This window comes from Callospermophilus lateralis, chromosome 2 (assembly GCF_048772815.1).
Source record: "Callospermophilus lateralis isolate mCalLat2 chromosome 2, mCalLat2.hap1, whole genome shotgun sequence".
Classification (NCBI taxonomy): Eukaryota; Metazoa; Chordata; class Mammalia; order Rodentia; family Sciuridae; genus Callospermophilus; species Callospermophilus lateralis.
The window spans coordinates 165,194,803-165,208,023 of NC_135306.1; the positions used below are offsets into that span (position 1 = coordinate 165,194,803).

The window sequence follows — 13,221 nt, forward strand, 5'->3', positions numbered from 1 at the left end:
CTTTTCTATTAGAACAACAAAAAGTTTTGGCTTGGTAGGCAACACAGAGAATTAGAGTCCAAAAAACACTATCAGTTATTGACTGGCTATAATTCTCAACTTTATTTTATAAAAAAATAAAGAAAATATTTTAAAAATATAACCTCTTGAATATTTTACATATACATATAAATATTTTAAATATATATATGTTGTGTGTGTGTGTGTGTTTGTGTGTGTGTGTGTGTGTGTGTGTGTGTGTGTTTGGTTTAATCTCTAGTACCGTACTAGTGGAAACAAGTACAAAAATCATGCATATAAAGCACTGATTAAATACTCTTTGATAATGATTTTATTAAATAACCACCATTTTACATGGGATATCTACATTAAAAGCCTGGTAGAGATTGAGCATGTTTTAGCTAAGATCAATGTTACATCTCAATGTATTTGTAATTCCAGCCATTCTAAATAGAGGACCTAAGTACTTTCTGTGACCTAAGAACTGAGGATGTGGCCAGTAACCCAAAAGCCAAGAGGGAGTGATGAAGAACATACTGTAACAATGGTAACTGAACTAAAAATTAATATTTGTAGATAAATTACACAATTCCAATGATTAAATGTAGTGTCACTTTGGCTTCACTACTTATTTAAAGTCAGTGTTATGTACTATCTCTAGGCTATATTTTAATAGGCTGTTCCTCCACACATTTTTGACATTTATAATTATGCTATTTTGCATGAACTTTTCCACACCAAAAGCTGAATGTAATAATGAAGAGACATTATATAAAGAATCCCAGTAACAAAGGTAGTCAACTGAAAGTAATACAACCTTTTTTTTTTTTTTTTTTTACATGGACACTAATACTTGGAGCCTTCCCAGTGTCCCTGGTTTCTTGGAACTCATCCCCTTGCCACATGAAGTGCTACTCAGCTGGCCCAATGTAAATGTTAAGTCGCTTTCACTTTTAACAAATTGTTAGCTTCTAATCTACACAGTCTCTTTGCATCATATCCATAATACCTCATCAGACCATTGAGCACAGTGTGTGCCTGTACACAGTCCAGTAACAATTGGCTTCTGATTGCATATGGAGTGCCGCTACAATGCATTCACTAACACTACATTGTGCTGATCTCCTATGGAGTAATGTTCAAAATATCTGATCTTGTTTTTCCCCTTCCATGAGGTTGATTTTAGTTTGCAGTACTATATGAGCTTTTTAAAAAAGATAACTAGGCCAAATTATTTTTATAGTAAATGACTGTCACTTTATGCTTAAATAATTCTACTGATCTTCTTGATATTTAAACTAAACTATCTGAAGAAAAAAATATCCTAATCTAAATCAAATAGTGTTTCCTTGGTTGATATCATACCAGGTTAAAAAAAAAAATCACAAAACAATGCTGAATTAATGATGTTTCAAAATAGGGGGAAAAAACTCACCATTCCAACCATCAACATGGACTGCCTTCCAGAACATTTTAGAGCTGTTCTTTCTTTAAATATCATGCATTATTCATACTAACTCTAAACCACAACCCCCCTCCCTGTAAGTTTAATACCAGTTGCTTTATTTGTACTAAAACATTTTTCATGTCAAACATATTTTAAAAAATCAAACTCTAAAAGAATTCCCCGGGGCACTCCTTTTTTCATAGCTGTCATGCTTCTATGCTATGAAATAGCTGATTTTTTTTAATATAGTTTTTGGCTTGCCGGTTAATTTATTACTATCTCTACCACACCCTGTAGTACTCTCCAGCTCACCTGCTAGCTACAAACAGCTTTCTTCCCACTGTTGACAAGCATTTTTTAAAAAACATTTTTAACCTTTCTGCGGGTTTGAATCTGCCTATCTGAATAGATCTTTAGAAAGCTATTCCTCTGGCACATATCATTATATCAATAATAAAAGTAAAAATGAACACATTAGAGCAGCAGAGTATGTCACAGAGGATGATTAGAAGAGAGGAAAAAAGGAAAAGGCAGGAGAGGGAGACGAGGGTTGAAAATGGGAGAGAAAAATCTCAGAGGGGGAGTGACTTAGGGTAATGTAAAGTTTAGTTTTTTTGTTATTTGTTTTGTTTTGTTTTTAATAATGAAGTTTCATGCGCTTCCTCCTACCACCTCTAATTTTCTCTGTGTAAGAGTTGATTGAAAAAAGTTCTCAGTGGTTGACTTGGCAAAGAATCAGTCAACATGTTGCGGCAATTTTTTTTTTTCAAATTTGTCTCTGGATTTGAAATGCTTGCGTGAGGACCTATTCTTTTAAAATTTGCACAAAGAAAGATGAAGCCTGTTGGAACAGGTTGACTTTAGGCGCTATGGTAATCTGGCCCTTGCTACCTCTAGTATAAGAAGACAACCTCCAAATACCATAAATATGAGAAATAATACCCATTCTGTAAATTCAATTTTCCAGGCTTTTAGATATTCCAGTTGATTTTTCATCTGAAGGTTACAGACCAAATACAAAAACAGGATTAAAGGCCTATGGAAAATTTGCTTAACATTAATTTTACTTGTTAGAATAGGCAACATTCTTTTGGAATCAAAGCAGCTCCACAGCAAGAGTACCTAAATGAGAGGAAGTAAATTCTTAAAATTTTGCAGTACAGAAATGAAGCCAAAAGTTAGTAGGACTTAATGATAGAGGAAAGGAAGCTTGTACGAAGAACCCAGGACCCATTAGACTCAGGGTACCTCCCAGAAGAAAACTCCTAATGTGTGTAATTCAGATATAAATTCTGTTTTTTAAAGAGCAAAAAATCCTATGGGTAAAATTCTGTCCATTCACTTTCATACTTCAGAAAAACAAATGATCAGAGACTTGTAGTATCTTGAGATATTAATTTCAGATAGTAATACATTGCAGAAGTCATTTAGAGATATTGGGAGGAGTATAAGAGAAAACAAAAGAAGACAAGATAAAACAAAGCAAGAGCACAGAACAAAGAGACAGGACTCATGAATTCCTCAGTAACTGCACTTAAATGGGAATCCTGCCTCATACCTCATATTCCACCCTCCAAATGTGCTATCCATCCTCTGTCTCACAAATTATTGTGATGGCATCATAGGATGATGACAAGTTGCCCACCTAGCACCCCACTTTTAAGAGCTATTGCCATTCTTGGTACAATGTGAAAATACCTGAATCACAACTACTGATACAAACTTGGATGTATCATTTTGCATGGGTCTTGCCTAGAGGGATGTATTCAGTATAGCAAACTATTACAGCTCCTTCGTACTCTGAGGTACTATCATAAGTCTGAATATATCTTTGTACAACATAACACTGCAGCAAAACTTCAAAAAACAGAACCTTCAATTTGTTCTGAAGACAAATGGATAAAAAAATTATAAAGGATTAGGATGTATATTTCTGAGATCACCATGCTCTTATTTCTGTGGCTAATTTTGTACTTTTCTATTCATTGGAGAAAATCAATGATGAAAAGATTCTTGATCCCAGAATTTTTTTCTAAGTTCATCAGCATTGTTTTGCATACCTTTGAAGAGACTCAGAACCAAGGATCTATCTTAATTCCTTTGTTCATTTCATAGCTTCTTTCAGAATATCTATGGAATTTGTCACAATGGCAATTAAATAAGTGAATATGAATGAACTGATATAAATTCACCCCCATTATAAGAAATCAGCTGAAAAAACAAACAAACAAAAACAACTCAAAGTACATGCCTTAATGAGAGCTCATCAATGATATGGCCTCCATATAGGAAGAGGACACAGAATAATGCCTGATGTTCATAAAACTAAGTTAGTTTATACAAGTGAACATATCTTCTTCCTGGACCTCAACACTCATTTAAAACTGAGGGTGCTAATCAAAGAATTCTAAGAATACTTTCATTGCAAGTAGATAGATTTAATTAATCAAATATTCCAATAGTAGTTACATATCTCCACTTTGAAATACTCTGGAAGAGAGGAATGGCTGGCTGTATGTCATTTAGATAAACTCACAGATAAAAAAAATCACATTTTTATAGCAAAAAGTGTCAGATGTTCTGAAACCATGTTCCCAAGAGTGTGAAATATCAAATTGGAGAACTTTAGTCTGAATTCTATCTCTGCTATTTTCTAGATGTTAAGTCCTTGGAAAAGTTAACATTTTTGGATTTTAGTTTCTTTTCTTCTAATGAAATAGAGACAATACCACTTATTACCACATACATCTTAAAGTTGTCATAAGAGTTAAAAGAGAATACACACACGGGGGATATCTTAACAAATAAAAGGTGCTTAATAAAAGAAGCATTAAATAACAAGTGTAACAACTATATACCAACCAATTAGACAATTTAGATGAAATGGAAAAATTTCTTGAAACAAAGTAACTGATTCAAGTTGAAATAGAAATTTTCAAGACCTATAACAAGAGGTTGAATTAGCAATCAAAACCTCCAACAAAGAAAAGCTCTGACCTAGATGGCTTCACCATGAACTCTGCTAAACTTTTAAAGAATTAACATCAATTCTTCTTAAACTCTTATGAAAAATACAAGAAGAGAGAACATTTCCTTATTTGCTCTCTGAGGCCAAAATTACCAAGCAGTAAATATATCACAGAAAAAGAAAAATAAAGACCAACATCTCTTTGAAATAAATGTAAAATCCTCAACAAAATCAAATCAAATCCAATGGCATATTAAAAGTATTATTCATCATAACAAGTAGTATTTATCCCAGGCTTGAGAGAATAGTTCAACATAAGAAAATTGATCTAATATATCACAGTAATAGAAAAAGGGAATAAAACCACATGATCATTTCAACTGATGCAGAAAAGGCATTTGACAAAACTTCAATACTCTTTCACGATAAAAACTCTCATAAAACTATGAATAGAAAGAAAATTTCTCAGGATTATCAAGGGTTAAAACTCATGACTAACATCATACCCAATGGTAGAGGACTAAAAGCTTTTCCTCTTAGATCAGGAACAAGACAAAAATGCACACTTTCACTGCTGATATTCAATGTTATGCTGGAAGTTCTATCCAGTGCTTAGACAAGAAAGGAAATAAAATGCATCAACATTGATAAGAAAGTGGTAAGACTGTTACTATTTGCAAGTGATATATAGAAAGTTGCAGAACTATATACAGAAAAAAAATGTAATTCCATGAGAAAGATGTTAGAGTTAATAAACAAATTCAGTAAACTTGCAGGGTTTAAGATTAACACACAAAATCAGTTACATTTCTATATACCAGCAATAAACAATCCAAAAGGAAATGAATAAAGAAATTTCATTTATAATAGTATAGAAAAAATTTTAATGGTATATAGAAGAATTAAATATTTAAGAACAAATCCAACTAAGGAGGTGAAAGTCTTCTTATGATCAAATCTAAAAAGATTGCTAAAAGAAATAGAGAAGACAGGAAACAACCTAAGTATCCACCAACTGATGAATGCATAAAGAAAATGTGGTACACTGATAGAATGCAACATTATTCGTTCATTAAAAAAAGTGAAATTCTATCCTTTGTGACAACATGCATGGAACTGAAGGTCATTATGTTAAGCAAAATAAGCCAGACATAGAAAAACAAGTACTACATAATCTCACTCATATCTGGAATCTTAAAAAGTTGATTTTATAGAAGTTGAGTAGAGAATGGTGATTACCAGAGGCTAGGGAAATTAGGGGGAGGAAGACATGGAGAAAGGTTGATCAATAGGCACTAAATTATAATTAGGAGAAATAAGATCTGGTATTTTATTGCACAGGAAAGTGACTAGAGAATGATAATGTACTGCATATTTATAAATTTAGAAGAAATGATTTTAAATGTTTTATCATAAAGAAATGATACATATTTCAGAAGATAGATATGTTTGTCCTGACTGAACATTATACAATATATACATGTATCTAAACATAATAAGAATGTAACCCACAAATACCCACAATTTTACATGTTAATAAATTTTTATTTTTTAAAGGAATTAAATAAGATAAAAATAAATGGAAAGAGGCATCTGTGTCCATGGATATGAAGACTTGTTAAAATGTCAATAATACCCAAAGAAATCTATAGATTCAGTGCAATCCCTATCAAAATTACAACATTTTTCACATAGATGGAAAAGTCAGTTCTCTAATATTTCATATGGAATTATAAAGGGCCCCAAGAGCTAAAACTTACTACCAACCTACAGTTATTAAAACAGTATGGCATAGGCATAATAAAAGATTTATAAAACAACTGAATAGACAGCCCAGAATTAAATTCTCCCATATGTGATTAATACATTTTTTTAAAGGGTACCAGTACTACTAAATGGGGAAAAATAAGACTTTTCAATAAATTGTGCAGGGAAATCCATATATCCACATGCAAAAGATACATATTCAATTGGTATATTTTGTATAGGGTTTTACCTTACATTAAAAACAGAAATTAATTCCAATGGGTCAAAGGTTTAAATTAAGGAGATTAAACCATAAAATATTTAGAAGAAAACATAGTGGTAAATTTTCATGGCACTGAATTTGGCAACGATTTCATTAATATGACACCAAGAGCTTAGGCAACAATAAGGAGATAAATTAGATTTCATCAAAATTGAGAACTTTTGTGCATCAACAGATACTATAAAAAAACTAAAAGATAATCTACATAATGAATAAAATATTTGCAAATAATATATCTGAAGGGTGTCAATATACATTATATATAAAGAATTAAAACTCAATGACAAAAAAACTACCCAATTAAAAAATGGGCAAAGTATATAAAAACACACTTTTCCAAAAAAGATATACAAATGGTCAATAAGCAACTAAACAGATGTTCAACATCATAAATCACTGGGAATTGTAAATCAAAACCACAAAGAAATAACATTTCTTTCACACCTCCTAGAAGCACTAAAATGAAATGTATTTTTAAAAAATGGAAAGTAAGTATTGGCACGAATATTGGGAAATTAGAACACATTTACACTGCTGATGAAATGTACAATGGCATGATTCTTGTGGAAAAGTTTTACAGTTTCTCAAAAGATTAGAAATGGAACTACATATGACCTGTCAAGTCTACCCTTAGGTATACATCTAAAAAAAACTAAAAGTAGGGACTCAAACAGATATTTGTGTATCAATGATTAAAGAAGTATTATTTGCAATAGTAAGAAGTTAAAAACAACTTAAGTGTGTCCCCTAACCAATGAATGGGTAAACAAGATATGATATACACATACAATAGGATATTATTCGGCCATTAAAAGTAATTAAATATTGATGTATGCTACTATATATGGCTGGACCTTGAAAACATTATGCTTACAGAAATAATCCAGATACAGAAGGACAAATTTTATATTATTCCATTCATATGAAGATCTAGAATAGGCAAATTCATAAAGAAATATAGTAAGACTATAGTTACCAGAGGCTAGGGGAAATAGGGATAGTTGTCATTTAATGACTGTGCATTTTGGGGAGGGGAATGTGAAAAAGTCTCTTAGGTATAGACAGAGGTAACAGTTATACAACATTGCAAATAATGCTGAGTTGCATAATTACAAATAGCCAAAATGATAAGTATTGTGTATATTTCACCACAATAATAATAAAAAGAAGCATATGACATACTGTAAAATTGTCAGGTATGTCAAATTGGTCATTGAGCAGAGTGATACTGTTACATCTAATGTTCAACTTTCGACAACATTTATAATGGATAATGACTCAATTTAACAGACCAATTAAATTTACTCAGTATCAAGGTCAGATTTTACCTGCAGGTGAGTGCTATATAATTTTCAAAGAACTTTCATGTATTTAACCAAATTTAATTTTCACACCTACAGTGAGTAATGGAGCAAACCATGACTTTTTCAGATGACATAAAAGCAAGGTTCAGCATAGTTAAATAACATGTTCAAATACAAATAAAAGAATCCATTGAAATATTTAGCACAGTGTTTGGCACAGTAATCATTCAGTAAGCTTTATCTATTGTCATATTATGGATAGTGAGTAAGTGGAGGATTCATAAGCAGGTGAATATCCTACTCCAAGGGTATCCTAGGAAATTTCAAGGGTGCTGCTCAGCAGTGATCACTTAAACACTTCCAACTACACAAAGCAACGGGTCAGCTATATCATCCTTGGAGCACCAAGGAGGGAGGCTATTTGAGGTTTTTACTTTTCAGGCAAGTTGACCTTGATCTGATATACTCATTAGCAACAGTGAAAGATGTTTCATCTTTTAATTTTCTCAAACATCAATGCTTAAATGTGTTTCTCTTACCCTTGATTGCTGCATCTTTTAGTATCACACCATAAAAGAGCAAAGCAACTAAAAGTCTGGTTTATGTTCTTGGTCCTGATGATAAGCCTCTAATTATAGAACCAATATAAGAATAAAAATTTAGGAATTAAAACAATGAAGCTATTTCTAGAGAGATCAATCTGAAAAATGCTCCTCGGAAACTGCCCAATGCCTTTGGGTAGCATGCCTGCTCAGCAGTACATAGAGGAAGAAGAGCTTATGTGGTGTTTATTGAATACTGAAACCCTGAAATTCCCAGAACTATGAGTCAAATCACCTGGAGTGAGTTGGGAGTGGAAACTCAGTTCCCCAAATTAATTTTTCACATTGCCATAAACTGCAATTAGAAAAATTCAACTTTAATAGTTAATGTCACCTGAAAGTGGTCCTTGCTCTTGAAAATCAAGAAAATTATTCAAGCAGCTGAATCAATACATTCAATTCACAAACATTGTAGAATTGTTTCGGGTTCTGGGAAGATGGAAAAGGGAGCAAAAGGAGGCAAATTTATTTTTTATTTAGAAAGATCAAAGTAGAGCTTGTTCGTCCTCTTACACAGGATACTAAAGTATAAATTCATGACACTATTTCCAGGTTTTTATATATGTGACTAGGCTTCTCTCTTTTAAAAAATAGCCATTGTCTCATATACTTTTCAAGTGAAGTAGTTAAGCTCAGTCTAGGGCTAAAATAGTTTGCTTGTCCAGACTCTAGTCCAATAGTTGTCCCCAACTCATGTGAATGATAAAAACTCTGCATAGACTGTCTCCTGAGTTTATAATTTCTCTACTAATAGCATAAGAATGTATGTTTTTAATTCATTTTAAATATGACTTTTATATACAAGAAATCTTAGAGTAGCCAAAATTTAGAGTTTGGCTTAAATTCTTTGATATAACTTAAGGGTTACCAGAGAATACCTCATTACCAGCCTTGTTTGTGACCAAAAATTTTTCCACATATACAAATCCAAGTCCTACCTAACTCAACAGGTATAGTCAGCATAATCAAACACAGCTTTGTTATCTTAGGACACTACTCTGAGAAGTATTTTGTTCAACAAAAGCAACTAATTCCTGCACAGTATTGTCCTGGTCTCTAAATTCTTCTCAGTTATGTGTTATGATCTCATGGGTTCTATGTGAGAAGACTTACTTTTAAATGATCTAAATTTGTTGGATATAGAGCAATATCTTCTCTCACAAAAACAATGCCACATTTTTAACAAAATTAGATAACATGGTCATAAGATATTTACAGGTAGCAGAAAATAAAGCCTAGATTTGATTTTGAAATGTGGTTAATTTTAACTTTATAAACACTGAAATCAAATATACAGTTTCCACAGTATATCTAAAAAGTTTCTGGGGACTGGTATTGGGATGGCAACTGAGATTCAGTATAAGAGAGCAAATTTAGTTTATATCAATATTCCATAGAAATCAAGATGAAGAAATAATCAAAACAACTTATAGAGATCAGAAAAGGACTGACCCAAAGCACTGATGAAAGCATATTCTCCAACAAAATATACTTCTGTCCTTAATATAGATGCCAATTTAAGGGGGAGTATGACTCACTATAAAATTTCTGCTCTAGAAAAATGAATTTTTAACAATTTAAATGGTACCATTTTCCTTCACTCAGGCATCTAAAAACCTTTTGGGAATATAGACTTAGTATGGTTTATCCAAAATGCTTGGGACTAGACATATGCAGATTTGGGGGTTTTTCCAATATTGGAACACTGATTAAAGACTTTACTAGTTTGAGAATCTCTAAGATGAAAAAAAAAAAAATCTAAAATCTGAAATAATTCCAAATCCAAGGTGCCAAAAACATGCATTGGAGAAAAGATAGCCTCTTCAACAAATGGTGCTGGGACAACTGGAAATCCATATGCAACAAGTTGAAATTAAATATCTCTCACCATGCACGTAAAACTCAACTCAAAATGGATCAAGGACATAGGAATAAAACCAGAGACCCTACATCTAATAGAAGAAAAAGAAGTTCCTAATAAGACTCCTTTGGTACAAGAATTAAAATCAATAATCAATAAATGGGATGGACTAAAACTTAAAAGTTTCTTCTCAGCAAAAGAAACAATCTGTAAGGTGAATAGAGAGCCTACATCTTGGGAGAAAATCTTTATCCCCCACATATCAGATAGAGCACTAATCTCTAGGGTATATAAAGAACTCAAAAAGCTAAGCACCAAAAACAAACAAACAAATAAACAAAAACAAAAACAGATAACCCTATCAATAAATGAGCCAAAACCCTGAGCAGACTCTTCTCAGAAGATGATATGCAATCAATCAACAAATATATGAAAAAATGTTCATCATTGCTAGTAATTAGAGAAATGCAAATCAAAACCACTCTAAGATTTCATCTCACTCCAGTCAGAATGACAGCTATTATGATGACAAACAACAGTAAGTGTTGGCGAGGATGTGGAGAAGAAAGGTACACTCATACACTACTGGTGGGACTGCAAACTGGTGTAGCTAATATGGAAAGCAGTATGGAGATTTCTTGGAAAATTGGGAATAGAACAACCATTTGAACTAGCTATCCCTCTCCTCATTCTATACCCAAAGGACTTAAAAACAGCACATTATAGGGACACAGCCACATCAATGTTTATAGCAGCACAATTCACAATAGCTAAACTGTGGAACCAACCTAGATGCCCTTCAATAGATGATTGGGTAAAAAAAAATGTAGCATATATACACAATGGAATATTACTCAGCAATAAAAGAGAATAAAATCACAACATTTGCAGGTAAATGCATGGATTTAGAGAAGATAATGCTAAGTGACGTTAGCCAATCCCCAAAAACCAAATGCTGAATGTTTTCTCTGATATGAGGAGGCTCATTCCTAGTGGGGTAGGGAGGGGGAGCGTGTGAGGAATAGATGAACTCTAGATAGGGCAGAGGGGTGGGAGGGAAAGGGAGGGGGAGGGTGTTAGAAATGATGGTGGAATGGGATGGACATTATTATCCAAAGTACATGTATAAAGACAGGAATTGGTATGAATATACTTTGTATTCAACCAGAGATATGAAAAATTGTGCTTTATTGGTGTAATAAGAATTGTAATGCACTATGCTATCATATATAAATAAAAAAAAATAATAAAAATTCAAATATTTTTAATTTCTAAAAAGTTTTTATTAGTGTACTATAATTACACATAAGAGTGGAGTTCATTTTGACATAATGATAAATGCATTTAACAGTTTGTTTATTCTCAATTCCTGGTTCTTCCATTTTCTTTAAGAAAAAAAACTGTGGAATGAAAATTCAAGTTTTTTGAGCATCATTTTGGCACTGAAAAATTTTCAGATTTTAAAGAATTTTTAAATTTTCAAATTAGGGGTGCTCAACCTGTATTAGTTTGACTCATTTGCATTTGAAGACTTTTCAATGAGCCCTTAAATCAGTCAATCCTAGGACTAGGGGTCTAGCTCAGTAGCAAAGCACTTGACTAGAATGTGCAAGGTCCTGCGTTCAATCCATCCCCCACAACCAGAAAATAAAAAATTAACCAATGGCTTACACATCTATTACTCTAATCACTTGAGATCCATCAAAGACATCCTACCTTTTCTCACAAGGTTGTTCTCTACCAAATGTAAAAGAGTAGTCAACGGTAACCAGCAACCAAAATAGATGTTAGGTTTGTTTTTATGCTATTTAGTAAGCTTTTTTACCCAGAATTTTAGTACAGTGATTTATATTTTATAGCTCTAAGAAAATTAAAATGTCTTTGTTCACTTTATAAGCCACATATACAAAGAAATTGCTGCATTCAGATTTGTTGCACTCAGATTTGGTGGTTAATATAATCGGGTTAATATGTTAAAAAGAACTTGACACAAAAATTATTAATGAGTACAACAAGGTCACTACTTCTGAGCTGAGGTCACTTACAAAGAATGCACAAATGAAATTAAGGTTGACTTCTATTTACTTGACTATCTTCTTACATTGGATTCCTTTGGCAACATATCTTTAAACATTTAAAGCTCTGTTTACAGGGAGGCTCTGAAAGAAGCTTCAAACCATTATGCCTCTAATTGAATTCCCCAGGAGTCCAGTAAACTCAGAGGAATAAAGAAAAACCATAACATTTGCTAAATCATCTCAAAACATATTTCATTGCAAGGTTATGTGGCCTGTTTTTTGAGCTTCAAAGATGAATGAAAAATATTACTGAATACTTCATTATTTAGTCTAAGATAAAAAAGAAGTTTACCTATTAGTGGTAAGCAAATTAAACCAGCCCAGTTTAAACTTTTTTTTTTCTGTCAGATTTTCCCCAAGAGAAATCTGACAGAAAACAATAACAACATTTTATATTTATATGTGACCAGTCTCCCAGACTATGAAAGTTCTCAGGAGGAAGAAAAGATCTTTAACCAAAGACAATTATTCAGAGTGAAGGTATGAGAGAGAGCTGACAGAAATTTTGTAGTCCTCAGGGAAAGCAGCATTTTATCTGTGAATTCAGAACTGATAAAATAAGAGAAAATGAAAGTTTTAGCAACTAATTAGTTTATTAAAATGCCCCCTCTTCCCAATTCTAATTTTACTTTAAAATAAACTTTTATGATCTTTTTTATTCAGAGTTCCCTTGCATGCCCCTGTGTTTGTTGTGACTACTAAGCAAAAACATGTGGATCTGAGCAATTCCAAAAGAATGTGAAGTCTCTCTCTACTTACCTGGTTTGTATGTTATTCCAGGGGGGAAGAGGAATCCCTGTTGGGCAGCAGCAGCTGCTGCCAGGGTCCGCTGGTCATGTGGAAAAATTGGGATCATGAGCGGAGGCATGTGACCCTGAACCTGCTAAACAGAAGAGAGCCTATGATCAGACAGAGAGCAAATGTATGCCAAG

At 32.8% G+C, this 13,221-nt stretch overlaps 1 protein-coding gene across 21 annotated transcripts in view; it reads right to left on the reverse strand.

Moving 5' to 3' along the window:
* The window catches only part of Sox6 (SRY-box transcription factor 6), a 578,220-nt gene that overhangs the window by 114,989 nt on the left and 450,010 nt on the right, over positions 1 to 13,221 (reverse strand). For 14 of the 21 annotated variants that reach the window (XM_076846924.2, XM_076846921.2, XM_076846940.2 and 11 more), the window contains one exon: positions 13,049 to 13,172. In XM_076846924.2, the coding sequence (XP_076703039.1) occupies positions 13,049 to 13,172 (124 nt within the window). The remainder of the gene's footprint in view (positions 1 to 13,048; positions 13,173 to 13,221) is intronic. The other 7 variants (XM_076846938.2, XM_076846937.2, XM_076846939.2 and 4 more) reach the window with 1 other exon arrangement.